At 35.6% G+C, this 27,340-nt stretch overlaps 1 protein-coding gene across 1 annotated transcript in view; it reads right to left on the minus strand.

The window, feature by feature from the left end:
* Positions 1 to 5,264: 5,264 nt before the first annotated feature.
* Positions 5,265 to 27,340, minus strand: part of LOC149536157 (uncharacterized) — a 74,266-nt gene continuing 52,190 nt past the window's right edge. The window contains exons 2-5 of the mRNA XM_089806000.1: positions 19,157 to 19,236; positions 12,500 to 12,659; positions 6,239 to 6,276; positions 5,265 to 6,121 (exon numbers count right to left, since the gene is read on the minus strand). Of these exons, the coding sequence (XP_089662126.1) occupies positions 5,908 to 6,121; positions 6,239 to 6,276; positions 12,500 to 12,659; positions 19,157 to 19,230 (486 nt within the window). The 5' untranslated portion in view covers positions 19,231 to 19,236 and the 3' untranslated portion in view covers positions 5,265 to 5,907. The remainder of the gene's footprint in view (positions 6,122 to 6,238; positions 6,277 to 12,499; positions 12,660 to 19,156; positions 19,237 to 27,340) is intronic.

The raw sequence follows: 27,340 nt of genomic DNA on the forward strand, positions 1-27,340 counted from the left end.
CTTAAGAATTGCTTATATTTTTACCTAAAAAAGTTAAATTTTCTCATGATGTATAATGTTATACAAACAAAATTTCAACCATGGCACTTCAAATCCATTACTATGGTTCCTAAACACCTAATATTTATATGGATATAAGAAGATGTATAATCAAATGATATTTACAATAATGGAATAGATACTATGATCTATATTTATATCTCATAAATATAGCTTGTAGGGGATCCGGATTTGAAATGGAAATATCATCCCAGATAGATTAATACCAATTAGCACAAATAAATCCAAACCACTACAAGATGTCAAAACTACCACCTATTCAACATTTAGGATAGTGGATCACAACTTAATGCAATTCTAGTTGCACAAATTGAAAAACAAAACTCTTAGATCAACATTCTACCATTGAGCAAATCTATATTCATAGATGTAATTATTTGGTATTCCCTTCTTCTTTCCCTCTCTCGGGCAGGGGCTTGTTTACCCTCGTGGGATAAGAGGAGCTTATTCCATGTAGACACAAAAGAATGTATTCAACACAGAATATAGGGAGAATTGAACAATATTTCATTCATTCATTGATCACCATATACATTAGTATTGCCACATTTCCATATCTTGTTCTATTAAGAGAGTTCATACATATAATGCTCAAAAGGATGCAAGGTAAACTATCTCACCCATGCAACTCCCTTGATTATACCAATTGTTTAACTACTCAAGTCTCTTGACAACATCATTCCCCCCAAAAAAGAAAGTCATCTCCAAATGACAACATCCAAAATGTTTGAGACAAAAACAACAAAATGGAAATGATGACAACTAGATAATTGATGACTAAGAAGAAGAAGGGGGCACAAGAAGCTAGTTGATCCATAGAAGAGGCAAGTTGCATAATGGAAGGTTCCAATTGAGCACATAGCTCATAAATTGTGCGGTCCTCACCTCCAACTCACACTCAACAATCATTTAAAGTTCTAGGGTATACTTCACCATCACCATAGTCTCCTAAAGCTCTTTTTCTTTCTCATCAACCCCCCTTTCTAACTCAGACTAGGCTAGTCTCTACAGTTTGCCTCTGAGTACCATCATTGCAGACTGCTACTCAAACTGAGTTGTCTCTCTAGCCAGTTGTCTTCAATAGCCATGTGTGCTTCCTTCTCAACCTCCATCTCATGGGTACCCCGAGTTGAGTGCCACTCCATTGCATCTAACCTAGTGGTTATTTTCTCCCAAGCTCTTTGCATATCCATAATGTAGCTTAATGTCTAGTCGAGATATAGCCTCAAAGCATAGTACCCCTCATGGAAAGCCTTCTTTATCTAGGAGATAGGAGCCTATACCTCACTCTCTATCATTGATGTGGGGACATCCCATGTCTACAATATCTTTGGGGTCTCCTCATTACTACACAACCCCTGCTCAAAACATTTTGCAAAAGTTGCAAGGCAATTCTACTTTACAAAGGTAAAGAGATGATGTGTAGGTATTTTTGTTATTGTTACTCCCTCACCCTCCCACCTATTATTTCTATAGCCACCAGATGATGATGCCATATTGTTATTATTTTGAGTTGGTTCCAAATGTGGAGTTCGCTCCCATGTAATAAACATTTGTTCATTCCTGGCCCTCATGTTGTAGGAACATTCTTTAGTGGAATGTCCCATGATCTGGTAGATGTTGCAAAAGGATTTCTTCCTATAAGAACCTTTCATGTGTCCAACTTCTTTGTAGTTGGTACACTACACTTCACCCTCCTCAATTTTGTTGGATCCTCCTTTTGTTCCCTTGAGCTCTTTCACCATCCTCTGGAGGTCTTTTTATAATGCACATACTTTTTGACAAGAATCCTCATCATTGCTTTCCTTAAAGGACTAAACATCTGATGACTTTTTTTTCTTGGACATCATACATTTACTCCCCAAATCCATTATACAATTGTATGCATTTTTGTACAATTATAAATCTTCATTTTCTTTTCGAGGGAAGTTTTTAGTCCCTTAAAAAACATCACTTCTTCAGTTTGTTTGTTGGTACACATTCCATCTTTCCACGTAATTCCTTTAGTCGTCACCCATAAGCTCTCATAGATTCATTCTTTCCTTCTTTCATATCATAGATTTTGGTGAGGATTTCATTATCGTCTTGCAACAACTTGAATTCCATTTGGAATTCCTTCTTCAGCTCTGCCCATGTCATCAATTTGGCTTTATCCACATCAGTGCACCAAGCAATGGCTCCCTCCCTTAGTGTAATGGGAAATTGGTTGACACACTCATCCTGATCAGTAACTCCATTAGTCCTCCAAATACTCTTGCAAGTTTGGCAATGGCAGATATGATCCTCCTTTGCATGGACCATGAACTTGGGAAAATTCTGCTTGTTTGAGGCCATAACTACTAGTTGTGCTCCCTATGTTGGTGGCAAGGTCTGTGTTTGTGCACCCATGTTGCCTGTATTGCATTGAGGTATGGTGGGGTTAGATATAAAGTTTCGGCTACTGGATTGTATTCCCTTGTTCAGCAAGCAAGGATCAAACAGTGTGTCAATTACCCCATGCTCATGTTGCTTTGACATGTTTAGTCGTGTTGGTTCCCTCTTCGCTAATGCTTTTGGTTTCCTCTTCCAGTCATGTATGACATAGGTTTATAAACTACTATTGTGTTTCCCTAATCAAATTTAGCCTTTGTTGTCTTTCCTCATATAATTCTTCACTACTTACCCACTGGTGTTCTATGAAGAGTAGCATTCCCCTTCAGTTGGTGCACCTCCTGTAACACCCTCGTGGTTACCTACTGTGACACCTTTGTGCTTCCCTTTAGGCAACCCTTCAGTTGGTTGTCTCTTGGTAAGTTGCCTTAAGCTCCATCAACATTCTACTTATTGTACGAGGATTAAAATTTTGTGTGTGGCTTCCAAGGCATCCGATTTTTCCTTCTTGTTCGGACTATCTTTATTCAATAATTTGGGTATCAATTTTCTAACAAAACTTCACATTTATACATAACACTCTTTATTAATCCATGTTTCCACACAACGAGGGTCAACTGTGTGAACTTGTCATTAAAAGTTCACAATGTCCATTTTATTCTCCCTTATCAATGGTATAAAGTTCATGGATTGGTCCTTTGCCTGGTTCGATCACATTCTTCTTCCCAGTGGCTATTTTTAGCAAAATTTCGCAGGATCTATTATTGGTGTTGTTCCCGCTCGATTTCCTCCCTTCGATTCCTCTGAGTGAGGGATGCTTGTGCTAATATACAGGGTAGGTGCTGCAACAACTTATTTGTAGTGGGACTTACATTCAACAAGTCCCACACAGTATCCTCGACAACTTCTTCCCGTGTAGCCTCCCTTTATACAAAACTCTTAATGACCAACAAAATAGAATATGAAAGATTGTGCTCAAGGCATGTTACCACTAGTACATTTTGGCAAATATGTGACCATATGACTAAAACTAATCACATTCTATTAACTATAGGTGACTAAATAAGTGACTAATTTAGTGACCGAGTAAAATCACAAGATCAACCAAATAAAAGAGACTAAATAGACTATCAAATAAATGACTAAATAGAGGACTAAAAAATTAGTCACTAATAACTAGTCACCTAAGCAAAAACTACTAAATAAATGACTAAATAGTTAGTCACTAATAATCAATCACCCAAACAAAAATGAATGAATAAAATATTATTAGCCATTTATAATAACATTTGATAAAAAGTCACATACTAATATATAAATTAGATGTTTCATATCACTACAAATGCTTGATCGCTAATTGGGTTATTGTGTGAGAAATCCATCTACACTTGAACTCATGCCTGAAATGTGTATGACTATTTAAATGAATCACAAGTATGATATGAATATCAATAAATCACAATCAAGACATGGTTTAAGGAAAGTTAACCATGACATGCATACAAAACATTTAAATATACCTTTGCAATTGTTGAATTGATCATGTTGTTATAATCAATCATGATAATGACTCATTGCCTATTTGAACATAAATCATTAGAAAACTTGTCCTGATTGAAATATCTAGACTTAAAATAGTTGCATATTGAACTTATATAAACTCCCCACCAAAACTATTTTAATTATATTTATAAGCTATAAATATTTAAAACAAACTAAATATAGTATCAATCAATATATTATTTATTATCATGGTTAATTAATTAAAACTTAACATTAATTAATTTCAAATAATTAAAATTTAGAATAGAGCTAATTACTAATAATCATAAAATTGGGAGACATGAAAATATAATTTTTAGCATTTAGTAATGGCTAAAATAATCTTTTGGCTTCTGGCAAGAAATGAATATTGAGTGTTCAATGTAAAAAATATATCTTAGCTTCCTTCGGCAAAGGGTTGAAGGGGTTTGGTAGCATTTTGTAATGGCCAAGGGGTTTGACAGCGTTTTGTAATGGCCAAAATAATCTTTTGGCTTCTACTATGCAAGGATTGAGCATTTGGCAATGGATATTTTAGGTTGAAGAGTTTTGGGTCTTGTATACAAATAATATTTTTCACGGAAAAAACATTCACGAACAAAAGAGAAGGATTTCTCACAAAGATATTATTCAACCTCCATTCCAACCGTTTAAACTTTAATTCAATACGCATTTATCACTATGATGTTATCAGATAAGGTTACTAGATATCATTTTATGGGCATGAAACATAAACACTTCTAGAGATTCGCGGTATTGAGGTATGTTTATCTACATTTTTCATTTAATTTCTACCTTCAAAAGATTGGATTACTCTTTTTAGAGTACTTCTATTCATTTCTTGTATATTAAAATGTAAACTTTTAACATAGAGTAAAAATTCTAATGGTTTCTTAAATTGTTTTCTCTATCCTTATTAGCAAATTTTGGGCTTAGAAGACATTGCAATGGTTTACTCGCCCTAGTATTCATATTTTCTTTTGTACCTATATGTTCGTCATATGAAATTTTCCACATCTTCTATTGCAACTTGTTACCCGTAGTTTGTGATTGAAAGTGCCTTGTACTATCAGTGTTCCCTTGTGCCAAAAAACAAGTGACCTACAACTTGATACATATGACAAATCTTGTATGACTAAAAATATTTATATTAATTCTTGTTTCTACTCTAGTATATGTCTATAGTTGAATTCTAACTTCTAGGCTAAAACATGTACATAGTTGATTTTTTATATTATTTTATACTGACCTACCCAAATGAATCTGAATCCCAAAAAAATTGCATACTGACATACTAAAAAAAAAGTCAAATCTGGTAATTTATAGTTAATTAACATTGTTTGATCCCTAATAAGATCCTTCATGCTTTGCAACTCTTTCATTTAGTGTTGCTGAAATATTCTCCTTTTTTCCTACAGGACACTCTCTGGTATAAGACCAACAGAAAGAATAGATGTCAAAGGTCTTCTCAAGATCACTAAAAGCTCGTGTCTCTACCAAGTACAAGTTTGAGCGTCAGGAAAGATTTTATATAACTTTAGGATTAGTCAATAAAGCCATATTTTATGGCCACAACTTTGGGTAGTTTGTTTGTCTACCTGTTTATAGTTTGTGCATAATTTGCATAAATGTCAATGCCACTGTCCACCTCCCCACCCTATACACTTCTCCTTTTCTGGTTGCATTTCGGATTGAGATTTGCTGCAGGCTTTTTGTCTCAGCTAAATCATTGCAGAGTTCAAAACATCAACAACCTCAACTTTCTGAACAATCAGATCTTCTTACCTGTTCAAAAACCGTGACTCTTACACAGTTGTTGCACTTTTCCTTTGTCTTAACATGTCTAGTTTCAAAATAGAAACTAGGGTTTCACACAATTCAGTAAAATATTACATTATTAGTCAACCAATTTGAAAAACTATAATAGGGTCTCCTTCAATTAGCCACCCGCATCAAAAGTTTGTTTGCCCCATCAGCAACAGTTGCCAAACTTTCATACTGATCAGGATTGAAATCCATGAGAGCAGCAGTCAAGTACTCTCCAGTGGGGGTTGTCATCATCTTCTGAGAGCCTGATTTCACAAGAGATAAAGTCCCACCAGTACTCAATGACCCTTGATCTGGAGATTTTGAATTAAAACCGCCATTCCTGTTAAAAGACACAACATTCTACTCATGAATATTAAAAGAAGCAATTGAAACACAAATGAAAATTAAACACATTATATAAAAATTCATAATAAAATATCGGACTGAGCTGTCTAACTGGAGATTATCAGACCCTCTTGAAACTCTGCTAGCAACCTAAATCACGCACAAATGAAAAAATCACATTAATTAAAAAAAAACCCCAAGCATACATCAATTCACATAAGATGCAACCTACAATAATATAAGATTTTCACAAAGGAAAATATTACATACTAATAATGGAACTTAAATTGAAGATTAAATCTAAAAATTAAGATCCAACTCTCAACTTGCAAATAGAACAGTGGTCATTGAAGAGACAAGCTGAAAGAAAGATTCCATAGAAGATTAAATCTAATAAATGCATTCAGTATGATACGCGTCTTAGCTAATAGTAAAAGCTAAAAATAGAGGAAACATGGACTTAGCTTTCTAATTACAATCAGTCGGTAAGAAAAGGTAGCATAAGATATGGGAGGATGGGACAAAAAGCAATTTCCATCCTTACTATTGCCTCTGAATCAAGTTAGTAATTGCAAATAAAATAAGAGTAAACTTTGTTGAGTATGCATTGCATACTTTGCATGTTTTACTTCCCAAATGAGACCTTGGGCTGCACCCTATCAACAAAATACGAGGGGTCATACATAAAAAAATTGGGCCCCTATAGGTGATTTTATAGCCAATGGTTTATAGTTATACCCATTGGCTTATAATGCCATTCAGCAGTTTCTTACACTGATATGCCTATGCACAATCACAAACTGTATTTAATGTTTTTGTAGCATTGCTTCTCTTGCATAGGTCAACAAGAGTATTCTCTTAAAAAGTAGTAAGATAGAAGCTATATCCTAAACATAAATTTGGAAAAACTAATTAGAAGCATATATAAAACTCTGCGAGTACATACAAATTCAAAAGACAAATGAGTACTCAACCACAAGTTTTTCAAAGAAGTCCCCTTACAGAGAAATCGACATTCCTTACCCAGCGCTAGGTTAAAACCCGACCACAGTTTCTAAAAATGTGATTGTACTATCAAATTTTTTACATTTATGGGTTGCTCATGCATACAGTTTGCCTGACAGCTGCTCATGCATGTTGAGGGTTAGTTCTTTGTTCAACAAGATATTGTACTTGAACTAAAGGAATACCAGATCTGTTTTTCCTTATCCATGTCATCCTTGCAATAAAAGGGATTGTAGGTCAGTGTTTGCCAGACAGAGAAATTATAGCACTAGAACTCTAGACTATACATTGTCCCTTCTCAAATATCAACATTTTTTTGCAGTCATCTAAATGACAGTACTTGGCCATTGTATCAGTTGCGTTCTTTTATTGATTCTAGGTCCCAAGGGAAAGCGATAATGAAATTTAAAATATGAAAATTCGAGTGCCTGATTTCTGATGCCTATTTAATGAATGAAAGAATGAATTATTTTAATAACGTTCGTGAGGCCAAAGCAGCCTATGGGACCCACAAGACAAAAGACAAGCACCCCCACAAGATAAGAACATTAGGCCTTTTGGAGCTGCTTCTTTAAGTCTGCCCTTCGACAATGAATATTGACCATTAAATTTGTTGTCCTGTCCAACTGCATTTCCTCAAAAAGAAAACCCAGTACGTGGGAACTTTATGTTTCCAAGCTTGTTATGCCCATTTATAGGCATACCATCAGACTAATTTTTTTCCCGAAGAAAGCTTCTTTGTTTCAAGCAGCTTTTAAGTATTCAACAGGGGGAGGTTTCAAGTAAAAAGAAATCAGATTAACCTATACTTCCACCAATGTTTCATCACATGATTACCTTTTTTTATAGGTAATGGGACAAAGCCGAAAATAATCATTATTGTTTTTTATTGATATTAATTATTAATATTTGTTAATTTGGACTAGATGCGAACCCAAGACCTCCCAAGAGGCTCACAATTTATCGTTGTGTTGTAGGCTCTTGCCTAGCTATTTTTATTACTTGTAGAGACTTCTTTTTATTTATACTCGTTTTTAGAATCACATTATCTTTAATTTATGCATAAAACAATTCTTTAGTTTAAAAATATTATTGCAATCATTGCACATCACTCATTTATTGACTCCTCTGCCTTATACCTCTCAAGTTTTATTGACTGGTCCCAAAAAAGATATTTGTTAATCAACCAACTGGATCCTCCAGCTTATGCACTAGAGACTTCCAATAAAAATTGTGTCCATGTTAGGCTATGAAGGGAAAATAATCTAAGACTATATGTTCAAAATAATCTCTTCTATAAATATGGTGATATCTTTTGTCAGATTCCTGAAGGAAAGCTAGTGGAGGCTTTTTGGCAATAAGATCAAGAGATCAGTGTATGAGTGTTTTGCTTCCCTAAATGCATCTTTTACCCTTCTTGTAAGCTGATGTAATGTGCCTTGAATTTCTGGGCTTTAACCTTTTGGTACCTTATTCAATGCAATTGCCACTACAAGTCCCATTGCTTCATATGTTCTTTTAGTAAAATTTGTTGCATCCCTATATGATTTACCTAGATTATTTCTTTGATTCATGTCTGCCTTCTTGTCATGCATTATCTCACTAAATTTGTCATTTATTTCTAGATATGTCACTGATTTCTAGATTGCAAAAAAAACAATTTTCCTGACCAAGCAGGGTAAATTTTGTTTTAAAAATATTTTAAAAATGTATGGTGCCTTAGAATTGTAATATTACATGCTGAATTTGTTATTGGCAGTTGCTCAAATGAATTGAAAGCAAAAAAAAAAGGAAGTAATCAAACAAAAGTATGACTGAACAAAATAGACTACATTGGACAAACCCAATGTGGGGAAACTGTAAAACAGCGGGACTGCATCGTCTCATCTGAGAATGACAATTGAAATGTGGCTTACGAGTTCCTAGATAGAGCCATCTTTCAGCAGGTTGCTAAGATTGAATGTTTTCTCAGGCTTTTCTCAAGCCATCTCTACTAGAATTCCTGGTTGGAAATAATCGCATTGAAGTCAATTCCCTTTGAAACATATTCTCCTCTTCACTTCTTGCGCTATTTGTGAAACAGGTTGCAATTTTGTGGAGTTTGATAGTGTTTTGTGATCTTGTCTGTTCTAAAACTTTCAGTTCTTCATGATGGAAACTGGGGTACCTCCTCTTGAAATGAACTCTCATGTTTGGCTAACCCTGTGTTAGAAATCAATAGGCAATAAAATGAAGGGAACTCTTTTGCATTTTTAACTTCATTATGCTCTGATTCATCATTAGTTTTAGAATCAGGATTAACAACATTCTGTTTCAGAACTAAGATTAGTTGCATCCTCTATATCATGACTAGGATCAACTGCATCGTAGGTTTCAGAATCAGGACCAACTGCATCTTTTGTTTCCAAGTCAGGATTAACCACATCCTCTGTTTTAGCATCTGAAACAATGATATCCTCTTTTACAAAAGTGGGATGAATTGTAATTTCTGCTCCACAACATTGCAGAGCAGGAAATATTAGATTTTCTGATTCTTCCTTCATCTCCTGCTGATCAAACACTGCATCCAAGATTAATTCTTCTGGTGTGGCTTCTACGTCTTTAGTTTACCTTGCTGATAAACTCTGGCAAACACCAGGAAGTAACTATCACTCTCCAAATGCAATAATAAAACACAAAGCAATTATCATAATCAAAGTAGTCATAGTGCCAAGGGGATCAATACTCATCATAACAATGACATTGTTCAATCTTAATTGGGCATATAGATCTATGTTAAGAAGTTGTGTTAATATGGACTTGGTGAATTCATGAGCCTTGGGTTTATTCAAATAGGGTCTTCGGGCCAAAAACTATTGGGTACAAAATGTGTACACTGTGCACAAGGGAAAACTGAAAAATAACATTTCTTGTTCTCAGGTTGCATATGCCCAAGGGATGCACTTGTTCTCACAGGTGTTATATGCCCAAGAGGTAGGTTTTTAACATTTTTTAACATGGGACACAGTCATATCTTATTGGTGATGACTTCGAAGCTAGAAGATGTTCTCAGCTTTATGATCCATGTTGCATGCATTTTCATTGAATCCATAGAAATTTTCGTGTCCTAAAAATATCAAATAAATAAAAACTTACCTGTGCTTGCATTAAATACATGTTCGTAGTTGTGAGTGTCATACTATTTATGCAATCTTTGTCATAGGGACAATGTTATCAATTTGGACCAGTTCATATTTGTGGTTTGCATGTTGAAGGAGGACTTAGCATCAAGGCATAGTAGGAGGAATAAGTGTTCAATCTCACTGATATTTGATCTATTTTTATCTTTAGAGTTATTGTGATGTCGTTCAAGGCATAATAAGCCCTTGCGAAAAACTATGCAAGTCATTTATGTCAAATTGTTCAATTAGTGTATCATGGTCCTAATAGAGTCACGAGGGTTAGTATGGTCAAGATACATCAAAAAAACCATGGAAGGATAAGATTGATGTAGTTAAATCCATTTTGAGTTTTTTGTAAGTGCTCATGCAATGTACTAGCAAGTAGGAGTTCAAAATCCAAAGTTGTCAAGTTGTTAGATAATGTTGTCATAACAAAAATACATTCAATATTGTTCAAATGAAGGAGTTCAGTCCTAGAGGTAGTTGTAACTGTCAAGAAGTTAGAAATGGTGTATTTAAGTTCTCATTTGATTGATTTAGGCATGGTGGTTAAGTTAGACGGAATGCTTGTGAGGCTGGATCCATAGAACCTCTAATTGTCACCTATTTTTCTGCAGAATCTTGGTTGTCAGTTCAGAGTTGTGTGAAAAAATTGAATATAATTTTTTTTTCATGGAATGATTGCATGATTAATGAAAATAGAGTAATTTTGTGCAATCCATTAAACATATGCTTTTATTAAAGAATCAATGAGTAATAGTGATGTTTTTTTATTGAAGTTCAGGATTTTTTCTTGTAGCAGCACAATTTAATTATTTTTATGATATGTTTTCAATTGGTAAATGGATTGAATGGGTTCTAAAATGTATTTGAATTTGTAGCACAATGATTTAAATTTATTTCAAACCGGGTTTGGGAAACAACCATGGACTGTAGGGAGAGATTGAATGGATTTTTCTAAGACTATTTGTAAACCCTCAGTAAAAAGGGGTATGTAGAAGGGTTTAATGATATCATACTTTGTAACCATTCAAAATTTATGATCTTTTGGGATTTGGTAAGGCATTGGATGCTCTTAAATATGGAGTTGATCTGAGGTCAAGCGATTTAGTTCTTTGCGAGCAAATTGATGCCCGAGTGGGCCAAACTTTCCATTTTTCTTGGTTTTGACGGCTGGTTTCATTTATCTTTCAATTATTGATGTTTTAAAGGTTTGGTACCTGCATGAAGTGTTCAAATATAGTTGTCATGACACCATAAACTGACTGCAGCATTGAAAGTGCTGATTGTATGGAACATGGGCATCAAAATGTATTTAAACACAGTTTAAATAGACTGTCATGGCCATTTGAATATGGTTGTTCATCTAGATAAATCTATGGGACATACCACTTGTACAGGTTTGAAATGGATCTTGACATCATGGTATTTGAGGGACAAAGGACTATTTGACAAGAACATGATAACCTGTAACATGGAAAGTCAAACACAATCCATATTCCACAAATTAGCATTGATACAGGACTTTGAAAAGATAAGTCCACTTTTTTTAAGTTGTTCCTTTCTATCATACTGTTCAACATCTATAGGTAACTGCGTCAAAAAGTAAGAACATGTCAATGAAGTCAATTGTAATACAAAAGCAATACCAAATATAAAGTCCTATATTATTAGACAATAAAAATGCCATGGCATAAGAAAAGATGAACTAATTTATCATTCATATTGAGATGTAATGACAAGATGAAATATAAGGGTAAATTTTAATCTATTAACAAAAGGCATAATCAGAAAATTTTACTCACTTGTGAGCTCAACATTGTTATCAATCCAAGCTAAAACAACCAGATATAAAATATATAAACCTTACATCTGTTAAAATCTTCAAAATTGCAGTATGAACATTTATATTGGGCAAACATCCATCGGGCAGTGGCTCAAGCCAATTTTATAAAACTGAAAGAACCCCTTGATCTAAGAACTCTTGTTGCAATTGTCTCCTGAACACCCATACCAATAATAAGATGTAAAATTTCCTTATAAATAGTAGTAGCATTAATGGATTAAAAAGTAAAAAACAACATAACTTTTACTTTAGATGACATGTTAGTGTAGGGAAAATCAATTACATAGATTATCTTTCTTGGAAAGCACCTCTGTAAGCACAGGTAATATTTTCAGTTTATTAATAGCAGGTTTAGATTTACGATTGATTTCGGCATCTTCCTCAGCAGCAACTTCAAGCTTAGCCATGAACTGCTCAACAAGCATTGCAGTTTCCTCAGGCGTACGGTCAACACCCTTCTTTTTCTTCTTCCCAGATGTGAAGAGGTTGTTGACTTCATCATCTTCTTCTCCCTTCTCTGCCTGTATGCAACATTAAGTACAGAAAAGACAACTAAATATCAGCAGAACAGCTAAAAATAGGGCCACTTATGTACAAATATCAGGAAACCAGAACTTTACATGTAAGGGTCCAAGATTGTTGTGTTACTTTTTTAATTTTCTGTCATGAAAACAACAAATGCATTTAAAATGAGAGAAGTGAAAACATGGTAACGAAATGCAGATTATCATTAAATGGAGAGGGAACAAAGAAATGAACTGTTTCATGGATATCTCCTCACATATGGAATACTAAGTAACACTAATAAAGCTTCAAAAGAACCACAAAAAATCAGGTTGTGGAGATCTTTGGATGGATTGTTAGGATCCCAATTCCAGCTTTAATTCCCACAGATGAATTTAAAATGAATAAAATAATTATTAACAATAACCACTTGAACAGTGAAGCTGATAATGTTGACTTCATATCCATATCAAACTCCTCTTAGAGATTGGTTCCACGGTGGAATGTGCACAATATAGGAACAAGAACTAATGGGAGTGCATTCAATAGCAAACAGATTGCTATAGTTCCTTCTCAAGACAGCAAGAGTGTTATTTCTCAGTAAAGACTCACTTGGGTATGTTGCCTTCTGAGTAGGGTAAAAGAGAGATTTAGTAAACTAGATATAGCATTGAGCTACAAAAGGACTCCAAGAGCACAAGATGCTGGTATTTTGCCATTGTAGTAAGTTGTAACTATGAAAGAAGCTTGAAAGTTGGAGAACTCCAAAATGCTATTAAAGTAACATTGTAATATTTAGCTTATCATGGTCATTTAAGTTGTTTAGTTCGCTTTTAGCAACTTTCTATTCTATAAGTTCTTTAGTTATTTTTAAGTAACTTCCATTTATGTCTTTAATTCTCGACTGTTTCCATCTAAGATACCAGTGCCTCTGGAAAATTGACAGAAGCGGATGCAGGTGCTTTTGGGTGTGCCGGTGTTTTTGGGTGCTGCACTGGTCTGCTTGTTCTGTGCTACCTTGTTCTGTTTGTTCTACCACAGACAATATTGTATATAGTATGCTTGTTCCTTGCGTGTGCTGACTTGGCACCAAGCAAATATTTTGGATTTGCTGGCATTATGTTTTATGAAGTTAACAGTTGAAAGTATATTGCACAAACTAGGTTCAGCTGAAATTAAAAATGTTCAGTTTCTATCCCCTTTCATCTTTTTTTACATTTCTATTCAGTCTCCACAGTTTCTTAATGTTTGGATTACAACATTTTGGTTTACTGCAGTTTTATATGATAGTGGGAGAAAAGATGTAAGGAAGCTGAGATGAACCAAATTCAAGCAAAAACAGAGGTATACCAATATTGTGATTCTATGAAAATTATAATCTGATTCATTCAAATCAGTATAGCATCCCTATTTTTATAGAATTGTGGGAATATGTATATTGTTGTTTTATCTTCTTACCTAATGATCTAAATAGTATTGTTCCCTATAAATTTTGTATCTTGATATTGTGTGCATAAGGCTCAGTAAAACTTGTCTTTGTTATACATTTATTGCAGGAGGAAATAGAAGCTGAAATAAAACAACTATAGAAAATGCTCTCTTTCAAAGCTATACCCATGTCCACTTTCTATCGAGAAGCATCAGCAACAAAATCAGAGAACAAAAAGGTGCAGTATATATACTGGACCAGAGCTTGCAAGCTTAAAAATGAAAATCTGCTTTGTGCTTTTTCATAAATGAGTTTTTAAAATATGACATGAATATTTGTACAAATGCAAAATCAAAAATGAACTTTTCCAAAGTATTATTTCTTATTCTTCAGTTACCCTGTTACTCCTTAGAGTGACATATGCAAATCATTATAGTTTGTAAGTTGTTTCTAAATTTGATTGTGTGTGAGTTTTCCCACGAAAAACATCACATGCAATCAAATCTAGAAACAAAAACTTACAACTCTATGGATAGCAGAAATTTGATTGGATGAACATGATAGTATGATTATTATAATATTTGAGCTAAGTCATGTGCTTGGAGTTATTGGTTTGCACTGTACCTACTCACAAGATAATTTATTTGCAAGGGACCAAGAATAACACAATTCCATCAAAGAAACATAGAAAACTCAACTAGATACTAGTGTAAGATCTTCAATCAAAGAATGAGCATCGAAATTAACCTTGCTTCTTAGGTGTAAGATCTTCAATCAATAGCTATGGTAACGGTATGGACCTTGTTATCAGCATTGATAGATCAACTATTGTAGGGATATTGGGAAAAACCGCTGGAAAATAGGGCAGACAGAGTATGGACATTAGGATAATAATTTGGCTGTCATTGAATTAGAGAAGAGATGCCATTACAAAAGTACCACTATTTGTGTATTATATGATTGTTGATGGGCACAAACGATCCGCACCTCTGACCCCATGTAGTCATGTAATACGTCTCAGATAGTTTGTTTGGAGAAGAACATCACTGGAAAGTTTTTGCTGAGGTAATATATTATTTTAAATGCTGTCAATATACAGAGGATGTTGAGTAATTTCTCAGGTGTTGGAAATGGAGAGATTGATTTAGAACAAGAGCTTTGCAAACAACCACTCATCAATGGGAAAATATGGGAGAATGACTTTTGGGGAAAAAATAAGGAATCCAAATTTGAGCTGAACTCTTTTCCATCAAAGTTCTCATCTTGGTCTTATGTGCACAAGTTCCCTTCCACATTGGCATGTTCGGGGCTTTACTTCTGTTGGAACTTGATGAGTTGCTTTACAACTCAAGGCATGACGATGTTTCTATCTAAGTAGAACAATGAAAACTTGATGGAGATTTGCACAACATTTAATGACTCATTCGACCTACTTCTAGGAGAGTTAAAGAGTCTACAAGTAGGTGCAACATAGAGTCTACAACGAATATTCATTTTGGTATCCAAGTTTGGTTTGGGATCTTGGAACTTTTCAGAGGGCGATTAGTTTGATCACACCTTGCTTTAGGTCAAGCAATCTTTGGGCTGGAGGGCTATAATGCCCCTTTTATTTAAGGGAAATATTAATTTGGCCCCGTTCCTTAGACTTGACCTATTTGTTGCAACTTGTAGTGCCAATGGCCACCTTCTTGATTTAAATCCAGGGAAGACTTTCTTGTTCAAGGAGGTGTGAACCTCATACATTTATTGCTTTCTTGGATCCTCAATCATCAATTAACAACTCATTGTTTTTTATACTTGCAATTCCAACTTGGAATCGGTTTTCTATTTATTATTGTTTCGGAGGTGTAAGACCCTAGTCTGCTGAATCAATTTGGTAAAGTCTCAACTGGAGATAAAATTGACTAGGAGTCAATGTTGATTTGATTGAAGAATCTGTAGTGCCTTTCAAAGGTTTGGTGTATCGATGAAATATAAACCACTCTCAAATCATAATTCTTAAGGACAATATTGTGATATTGATATTGCCATAGAAAATTGGCAGATGATTCTATTATGTTGGAACTTTGCCAAAACAAGTATACGAACTTCACACGGGCCTCCAAAAGATTACACGACCAAGCCAAAGAAGAAGTTGTTGCCAATGGAAGAGAATCTCTGCACGAAGAAGCTCAATTAATATGAAATTGATGCACTATCAGCACAAGTGAATAAAGCCATCAACAAAGAGAACATTGGGCAAGAATGGTGATTTTGCTCACCATGTTCAAGCTGACTCAGACCTCATCCACCTATCAATATATGCCAACGATAGACATGACACCACTGTGAAGGATTTTTATTTGGGCCACCAAAACTAAAGCTCAATCCCAACAACTGATAGCTTCAAATCGACCACTAGTAATAAAGTTCATGCCAACAGATTAATATGTTGCCCTCTAAAGGTAATGTGCAAACGACTATAAGACAAGTAGCCCAATCTCAAAGATGCCTGATCTGCAAACTCCAGGATCTGAGAATAAATATAATATAATTGTATTATCAATAATTAGATCAATACAATTATTATATCACAACAATTATGTTAGCACAACATTTATGTTATCTATGTTGGTCTGAATGAATCTGACCATAGCTACAGCCTACAATAACATTAACAATCAATAGCTTAGAATGTCTAGAAGCCTTCCAATTTTCAAAAACGAAATCCTAAGAGTTTTGGGTATGAGGAAATCTCCCATGAAGATTAATAAGTGCTCTTTGTTTTGGCATCAATCACCCCTATTCTGTTTCTGCCATGGGGAAGTAGACTTTGGAGGCCTGGAAATGGATTTTGATGATTTTTTTTCTTGATATGACTGATTATTCCTCGCAGACTTGTCGTTCTTTTTCTGATGCTACTAATGTGCAACTGTGGCCTAAATTTTGTGATAACTGACTTTGTAAGGAAGCTATTAATCCCACAGATTACTATCTCTTTCCTTAACCAGCACTTGGCTAATTGCTGAGGTAGCAATATGGTATGGAAAGATGCTGTAAATTGTTGATTAAGGAGAGAGGGGAGAACATGGAGAGGTTTATAGAGCAATCCAAAGCATTGGAAGCAAAGGTTACTTTCCCCAAAGGAACTACATTCAAAATACTTATAAAATTGCTGTAAATATATTAGTCTCTAGTTATGTAGATTACTTGCTATTAATCTCTATAGAATAATTTGATAGCAATTTCTATACAATAGGTAATGATTATTATTCTGTGACCTGTTTATGTTAAGCAGTCCTCGAGTGTGTTGACGGGAGGTGGATTTTTGAAGGCTCTGGACCTGCTGGGGGATTAGGAGAAGATATTGTGAGAATATACTTTAGAGATGTTCTTCACGGTCTTATATATCTCCACAATTGTGTAAGTCTTTTTCTAGAAAAAAATACACTATCAGCAACATCCATTGTGTACTTGTTTGGGATTGGTGCCATATTTTCCATCTAGATCTTTTCCTAGAATGCATTCCTATAGATTGAAATAAAGTGTTCTTTTAAGAGGATATAATTAGCATATGCAGTTTTGAGATGTATTGGTCTATATATGAAAAGTCAGGTTTTTACAAAAGAGAAGGTAATATGTTGCTTTTGACCAAATTATTGAAAGATCTCAAGGAGGCCAGGATTTCACATAAATAGTAAAATATCAAACACATATTTTAATTGTTTTGTATCTTTCAAGAATGTTGGCATCATTTGAATTAGGCTAATATGGTGTGAGCACTCCTGATGCAACACCAAATGTCGATGAAATCTTAGTTATGGAAAATGGCTTTAATTTTTCATATGAAGGCTCTGGGAAAGAAATGTCAATACACTTACCACCAAAAAGCTTAAAATATCTTCAACTATTTTTGGAATTAAGCTTTACATTCTCTTACTAAGAACAAAAAATTACTATTGATATTTCATATCAAATACAGTACCTGTAGAAACTTTAAATGAACACAATAAAAGAAGAAAGGACTTGTTCAATCTTGCCAGTTACTTGTAATTTCTTAACACGATTACACTTAATTTCTTGACAAGTATCAAATTGTCAATTAAGTTCCACAAAATTGTGAAAAATGAATGTTGGGAAGTGTAAAGCCAAAAATGTTAGAGGTGTGCCCTAAATATTAATCTCTTATTCATGTGTTTATCATTGTTCTGAAAGATATGAAAATGTTTGTTTTTGGAGTGAGTAGTTGAAAATATATATTAATTTTTAAAACCCCAAAAATTTAAGAACGAAGAATACCCAAAATTTTAAGAACGAAGAAAATTCAAACAATTAATTTCTTCATTCTTTCCTTTACTTTAGAGTAAAAGACAAATTACATATAAATTCTGTATCATTTTTGGTCTATTTTGAGGAAAGAGAAATATCTTCACCTAGACACGTTCAACTTGTTTTTGACACACAACTCTTGGATTTCTCTAAGTGCTACATGCTTCTAAGCTGGTAATGATTCTGCAGAATATTGTTCATGGAGATTGCAAGTGAGAAACCCTTTTGGTTACTAGCAATGGAAGAGTGAAAACTTGTGATTTTAGTATCAATAGGATGTTCATGGTAAGACTTCCATTGCTAGAATGTACCATACCATTTTTAATAGTGAGTGTCTCAATTTAATCACTAACACTCTATGTTTCATGCCATGATCTGATAGAATGCTTATAAACGAGGGATATTTGTGAAATGTTAGTTCCTACAACTGGGTAGTATGTTCTTAGATATAATTGTTACTCAATTTTCACACATGTTAAAATTCAGTTCTGGAAAACCAAATGGAGTAACATACATGTTTATCACTTTCAAGTAATACTCAGAATTGTAAAAAAGAAGCATTTTTTCATTATTGAAATAATAGACAATGTCTTTGTATTATTCACCATGATGGTACAATTGATATTTACAAGCGTGAAATAAAGATGCTGAAAGTGAATTTCTCTTACACATTTGACCATGAGAGTAGTCCCTATCTACTGATATATACTCCTCTACCAAAATAAATAACATGAAAGAAGTACAAAGAGAGGAAAGGTCATGGGCACTAGTCATTGCCTGTAATGACTGGTCGAGTTGCATCCATTGGCTTCCATCCATTCACTGCCTCGAACTACATCCCTTCCATGCATCTGACCCTTGCATTCATAGAAAAAGGTTGTTAGATCCAATGGATCTAAGCAATGCCAGTACCTCACATCGCCTCACATTCACATTCCTAACATGCTGCTCATCTTAGCAAAATAAAAGACGTATATCAGTAGAGAAGGAAAACAATCACGATAAATGCTTTATTATTAACATGTTTGTTTCCTATGCAGCACAATCATGACAGAATGAATTATTTGTGTGTGGCTGATTTATAGTAAAAAAGCAAAGCATTAAAAGGACAAGTCATTTTTATTTGAAACCTTTTGCTTTCAATACTAGAAAAGCGAACATTAAAGGACAAGTCAAACAGGCTTGAAATCTTTTGTTTCAAAAGTAGTAACAGAGCTGAAAGCATCACGTTACAGAAAAGAGTAATACAAGTGAGCTGAAAGGGAAAAGCTACAGCCAGCCAAACAAATGAAACATTATTTTCAAGACCTACGGCATGATTAACAAATCAGCCAGATAACATTTCTTGTCATAGACAGTACATGTTATGGAGCAATGGAGGCAATGAAATAGACAGTACATGCTATGAATAAATGGAGGCAATGAAACAAACAAGACATGTTGTGGAACCTTTATCTTTTCAGTATAAAGTCCAAAGAATGGAGCTGTAAACACCAATCATTATTTAGAACTAAGCGATGCATTATTGATATATTGAAGAGCAGAGATAAACAGATCAAGGGTTTTGCCAATAGTTACTTCATTTTCTTTAAAATTTTATATGTTCATCAAGACTATAACCATATAACAGTGAAACCCAGATCTAGAAATGCAGCCCACATGCCAAGTGGAAAAAAGTGAAATACGAACAGGAGGCTGAGAAGACCCTAGTCATAGAAAGGAATAAAACATGCTGATATTTTCTGAATTCAAGCAAGTATTTATCCACATTTTGCCAAATAAATCTGTTACAAGTTTTTCACATTAAACATAACTTACAACTTTCCTCAGAAGTACCAGATTTGTTCAAGTTGATGACACAAAACAACTCCAAAAAAAAGCAACCAAATCTAGTCACGACTTCATATGATAGCAACTCATGGCAAGAGAAAACCGTGAAAAAGAGGCAGAAAATGGTGGATCTAATCCAGTTGTAACCACAAAAAGAAAACAGTCCAGTATCTCACAAACTTGCAGTTGTAAAAATGAAAACCTCCCAATTCGAAGATCATGAAATACCTAGCCATGGCAAGGAAACGAACAAACAACAACCAGTTTGGCTTCCAAAAATAAATAAAATAAAAACGTAGAAGGCTCCATACTTGGCTGCAGTTAGGGACCAACTCCAGAAGTCAGAAGGAAATATGAAATGCTGATAATAAGAGGTATGCTGTAATGCTCCGAACGGTTTCAGTAATGTTCCCAAAAGTTTTGGATATGCTCCCGAAAGGTTTCGGTAATGTTCCCGAAAGTTTTGGAGATTTCCCTTAAGGTTTCTACTCTGATACCACTGTAATGTTTTGTTCTAAAGTTTCCTTATAAAGTCTCATAGTATGCTCTAGGTAGTCTTGTCGTGTGCTTTAAGTAGTCTAGTTGTGTGCTCCAAGTAGTATCCCTCAGTGCTTTAGGTGGCCAGTGCTTCAGGTAGTTCTCCCTTGGTGCTTCGGGTGGCCAGTCCTTCAGGTCAGTGCTTCGGGGTAGTGCTTCAGGTTAGTACTTCAATCAGTGCTTTAGGTTAGTGCTTTAGGTCAGTGCTTCGGGTCAGTGCTTTGGGTCAGTCCTTCAGGTCAGTGCTTCGGGTGGCTAGTGCTTCAGGTCAGTGCTTCGGGTCAGTGCTTAGTAGTATAGTAGTACGATAGGGACTATGGGGTTTGTATGATGAGTAGGTGGAGGTCGTACGGTTGGGTATATGGGGGCCGTATGGTTGGTTGGGAGGAGGTACGACTTAGCTTGGAGGCCATACAATAATTGCACAGAGTGCTGTGAGAAACAAAGGAGGTACAGAAAAGAATGATTTTAAATCTGCACTTTAAACTATTAATTCTGAATTCTTCAGACAATGCCAAACAAGAATAGAGATTCAAACACAAACAACCTTCAATTAATAATTGCCAAAAGATGGTGCTCCGACTTGCCAGATCTGAGCGAAGTATTACATGCAACAGAATAGGGTGAGGGTTGAATCCCACCAAAACCGAATAAGCCAAGTAGGGAAGATCTTTCACTTCCAAAATGGCGAACAACAGAGAATCCCAATGGGAATTCGCAGTAAAAAATAAATAATCAGAATGCATATCTATGACTACCTACAAGCCATGCTTCAATACCTGTTGGGAAAAACCTTTTCGAGGGTGTACAAAGATAGCCGACGACAACACTTACCAATGGAAACTAAAATAAAAATAGGTCCAAGATATATTAAATCAATCGAAACCACAAATACAAATATTAACTTGGGCCACATATTAATTAATTAAAGGTCCTTATATTATTTGAATTCTAAGACCAGTTAATTAATTAATTAAATTTTAAAATTACATTAAAATTTTGAGACATGACGAATCCTCGCTACCTAAAGATTGCTTGCCCTCAAGCAATCCGTCATCTGACGAAACACCAACTCCTCCAGGGTCACAAATCAAACAGTAGGCAAGACAAGTGAAATGAAATCAATCCTCCGTAGCACCACATTGCTATCAAACTTTTGCTGCACCACTCTGATATAAATATTATCGTACGCCGAGTCACCAGGATCCCAAACCAAACATAGGCAAAATGAGTGAATTATCATCAAACCTCCCTTGCACCCCACTATCATTAAACATCTGTTGTGCCACTCTGATGTAAACATTGTCGTAGCATTCACCAAGATCCCAATGACACAAATTGATGAAATCTTTCATGTCAATGTTCAAAAATCTCTTTGGGTATGATCATGCATACAAAAGCTGATGCCGGCACAAACTTAACCACTCACACAACCAAAATGATCACTATTATATTCTTGACAGATGAAACCTTGACGAAGAGAGCTTCAGTAGTGAGAATGTCGATGAACGGTGGCTCGATTGTGAGAACCTTGGCAACATGAGCTTCGATGAAGGGTGTCACGATGATGGGAGCCTCAACAAAGAGTACCTCAGTAAAGGGAACCTTGGCAGAAAAAGCCTCAACAAAGAGTACCTCGGTGGAAAACAAAATTTTAGCTACATAGAAAACCTCAATGACACGCAAAATCTTGGTTGAAGCCTCGACAGTGAGCAACATCTCAATGGCGACAAACATAACTATTGTGACCGATGCAGCCACAATGACAGATACACAATGATGACAAAGACAGCCATGACGCCATCGATGGATACAACTACAGTGATAGATACACCGTTGACGATGGATACAAACTTGAGGTTGATGACAGACACAATGACGTTGACAGATGCAACAATGGTGACGAACATGATGGACTTGTCAATAGACACAACTGCAGTGACAATGGACACAATGAAGATGACATACATGACGACGATGACGATGTCGAACATGGCAGCATACAAGGCGGCGGTTATGACAACGGACATAATGACGATGACGGATATGGCCACGGTGACAACAATGGACACAACGACAGTGATGGACATGAACTTGACGATAGACATAGACTTGGTGTCGGTGACAGACACGATGGTGATGGATACAAACTCGGTGTCGGTGATTGACATAACGGAAACGGGCACAAACTCGATGACGAACATGAACTCAAAGTCGGTGACAGACATGATGGTGATAGACACGACAACAGTGACTGACACAAACTCGACAATGGACTTGGCATCGGTGACAGACACAAACTCGACAACTGACGCGAACTTGACGTTGGTAATGGACATGATGGTGATGGACACAATGGTGATAGACATAATGATAGTGATGAACATGAACTCGACAACGGACATAGACTTGGCATCAGCGATGGACATGACAGTGACGAACACGAACTCAACAATGAACATGGACTTGGCGTTGCTGATGAACACAATGGTGAAATATACGACGATGGTGATGGACACAAACTCGATGATGGACACGGACTCGGTGTCAGTGACGAACATGATGGTGATGGACATGATGGTGACAGACACAACGACAATGACAAACACAAACTCGACGACAGACACAGACTCGGTGTTGGTGATGGACACGATAGTGACAGATACGATGATGATGACAGACATTAATTCGACGACGGACACAGACTCGGCGTCGGTGACAGACATAATGATGATGGACATGACAGTGACAGACATAATGATGGTGACAGACATACAACGTCAGCAACAGACAAGACCACGATGATGGACATAGCTTTGATGACAGACACACAGCCTCGACAAAAACACAATCTCTGTGACAAACACAGCCTCAAGGTCAACTTCGACAATGGGCACAACTTGATCCGTCCATGTCTTCACAAGATCCATGCAAGCAACTTCTTTATTTTTTTGGTGTACTCCCCACGGTGGTGTAGTAGAAAGATTTAGCAAATCCTCCTGAAGCGGCCTTGTAATCATGCCTTCATTCTCCTTACGTAAAGGATCACCCTTATCGTTGTTTGTCATTTTCTCCCACTTGTGCAAATGAGATATTAGTTTTTCTTCACAATGCTTGAAAACATTACTAACCAATCTATATGCTGCTATAGAGGGAATACATTCTAGATTACGAACAACCCATAACATAGATGTGATGGGTTGGGATATTTCATCCATCTCTTCAATGCACGAAATCATAAGACTCTCCATAGCAACTTAAATCTTAGTATCATGATCTTCCTTAATGGTGACTAAGAAGTGATGAAACATATCATGGACCAGATTTTGCAATTCGAGATCTAAGAGAAGGTTACTTACTTTTATATTTGCACAATTCTCCAATATTGTAGATCTCCTACCAAAAGGGTCACTATTGAAGTCATTAAGACTCTGAAAGCAGTCAACTATCAATTGCAATATCTCTATCATGGTGTTATCATCATACGGTGCTTTAGGAGCTGAAATTCTCAAGACCTCACTGAGATATGCTTCAACTGCCAATCTTTTATCCTTGTCATGGTGTCTCAAAAGCTTGGGTTGACTTAAGGCCTCCTTACTCAGCGAGAGGATTCTCTTTATAAATCTTGAAGGTAATTGGTTCACCTGACACAAACTTCCTATATATCTAATGGATGACACAAACTTCCTATATATCTAATGGAAGATCAACACCCTCACTAAGCTCTTTGCCAATCCTTTGTAATGCCTTCAACCACCACTCTCCATCGTCGTTCGGGTACATAGTGTGATCCAAGTACTAAAATCTCTCAATCATCCTAGCAAGCTAGCAAGATCACCAGCTCTGATACCATTGTAATGTTTCAAATGGTTTCAACAATGTTCCCAAAAGTTTCGGAGATGCTCCCGAAAGGTTTCAGTAATGTTCCTAAAAAGTTTCTGCTCTGATACCATTGTAATGTTCTGTTCTAGAGTTTCCTTATGAAGTCCTGTAGTATGCTCTAGGTAGTTTTGTCATGTGCTTCAGGTTGTCTGGTTGTGTGCTCCAACTAGTATCCCTCAGTGCTTCGGGTGGCCAGTGCTTCAGGTCAATGCTTCAAGTAGTTCTCCCTTAGTGCTTCGAGTGGCCAGTCCTTCAGGTCAATGCTTCGGGTTAGTGCTTCAGGTCAGTGCTTCGGTCAGTGCTTCAGGCCAGTGCTTCAGGTCAGTGCTTTGGGTCAGTGTTTTAGGTCAATGCTTCAGGTTAGTGCTTAGCAGTGTAGCCCTACGATAGGGACTATGGGGTCCGTATGATGAACAGGTGGAGGCTGTACGGTAGGGTATATGGGGGTCGTACGGTTGGTTGAGAGGAGGTACGACTTAGCTTGGAGGCCGTATGGTAATTGCGCAGTGTTGTGTGAAACAGAGGATGTACAGAAAGAATGATTTCAAATTTTCACTTTAAACTATAAATTCCGAATTCTTTAGACAATGCCAAACAAGAATAGAGATTCAAACACAAACAACCTTCAATTAATAATTGCCAAAAGATGGTGCTTCGATTTGCTAGATCCGAGTGAAGTATTACATGCAACGGAATAGGGTGAGTGTTGAATCCCACCAAAACCGAATAAGCCAAGTAGGGAAGTTCTTTCACTTCCGAAATAGCGAACAATAGAGAATCCCAACAGGAATTTGCAGTACAAAATAAATAATTAGAATGCATATCTATGACTACCTGCAAACTGTGCTTAAATAACCGTTGGGGAAAACCTTTTTAGGGTGTAAAAAGATAGCCGACGACAACACTTAACTACGGAAGCTAAAATAAAAATAGGTCCAAGATATATTAAATCAATCGGAACTACAAATACAAATATTAACTTGGGCCACATATTAATTAATTAAAGTAACTAATTAAAGGTCCTTATATTATTTAAATTTTAGGACTAGTTAATTAATTAATTTAATTTAAAAATTACATTAAAATTTCGAGAAACCACGAATTTTCCAGCTGATGTGAAGCTGCGACATGGAATTTAACAAGTGACAAGAACTCCAACACTCACGAGTATAGTTGTCACGGCTACCAACTCCAAAAAGGGCATTAGATCTGAACAAACCCACGGTTGCAAGTAAAGGGGTTACCAGAACTCCAAATGCAAGCTCCCGTGTAGAGAAAATCAACTCCAGCACTCATGAGATAGAGGATAAACATTAAATCTCTAACAAAACCAAGAATCAGAAGAGTAGGCATGACTATAACCCAGTCAAGACAAGGAAAACGACCGAGCTATAAGTCCAATAGCAAGTCACGGTGTCATGAATGACTGATGAAAAAATCATAGAGCAAACCCCACAATGTGGCTAGGTTTTTTAAAACCTTTCTCCCATGTTTTTCCTCCAAAAAAAAAAAATCATAAGTATTCAAATGAAAATAACTATGTTTTACTTTTTTGATGACTCCTCAATCAAATTGCATGAAGATTTTGGGTCCACAAGTTTTCTTTTGATAAGGGAGGTGTAATTCTACTTTATATTAGTGATAATGTATGACTTGATGTGAAGTCTGTTATTTTTAAATAAACCTTATTGCATTATTATAATAAATTGTAATTATTATTAATTTAGCTGATATGTTATAAATCAACTAATTAATAATAAATATTAAAATGCAAAGGTTATAAAGTGGAAAATTAAAATTATAGAGGAAAGGGGAATAAAAGGTTGAGTTATCGTTAGCTAAGTGTTGAAAAGAGAGAGTTTGCATTCTTAAATGCCTAAATTCGAGGGTGGTGTCTCAGTTACTTTTTTTAGTTTCTCACATTTGAGTCATGACTTTGGAGTCAATTATGGTGCGGTTTTTGGCATTTATGGAGTTTTCTTGGACTTGTCTACATATGTAGTTGATAAAGGCATAGTTTGGAGTGTAGGTGACATGTTTTTTAGAGCTTTTAGGCTATATTTGTGAGCAGTTTTCTTTGATTTTTGACCCTCACTTCCTAATTTTGTGGGCAGGTGGTGTTGATTCATTGTTGTTATATACTCCTCTTTTTGAAAGAGAAGGGATTCAAATTTTGAGAAGAGAGAAGTGCACATGCAATTTTTGTCCTTAGCATCTTTTTATCGGTTTTTTTGAGCTATTATGCAGAGATATTGTCATTTGGGCCTTTGATCGTAATACAATTTTCATTGGATTCAGCTTTTGGGGCAAAAGATTTGGTTGTATGCTTTGTGGTGATTGATGTTATCGAGTTTTGTTTTATTTATAAACCTTTTAGGTCATGTCTCATTTTGCATCTTCCATGTTTGATATCTGTTATTCATAGGTTTTGAGTTTTGTTTCCTTTGTGATATATTAGATTGTGATTTATTTCCTTTCATATATTCATCTTTTAGCCTTCTCTTAAATTATTTATGTGGATTGACAGTTCCTTCAAGGTTTGTTTTCTGTGATTACTAGTTGAAATCGTTCATTATGTTATGAGTACGACAGTAATTTGCGTTATTATTTCTGGTGTATCACCTTAGTTTTCATCATTTAGGTTTTCCATTTTCAAGTTTACCTCTTTACCCTTTTCCATACAGATTTCACGTCTTTTATTAGTATAGGTGA

This window comes from Cupressus sempervirens, chromosome 10 (assembly GCF_028749045.1).
Source record: "Cupressus sempervirens isolate cs-2001-9-10 chromosome 10, ASM2874904v1, whole genome shotgun sequence".
NCBI classification, from domain to species: Eukaryota; Viridiplantae; Streptophyta; class Pinopsida; order Cupressales; family Cupressaceae; genus Cupressus; species Cupressus sempervirens.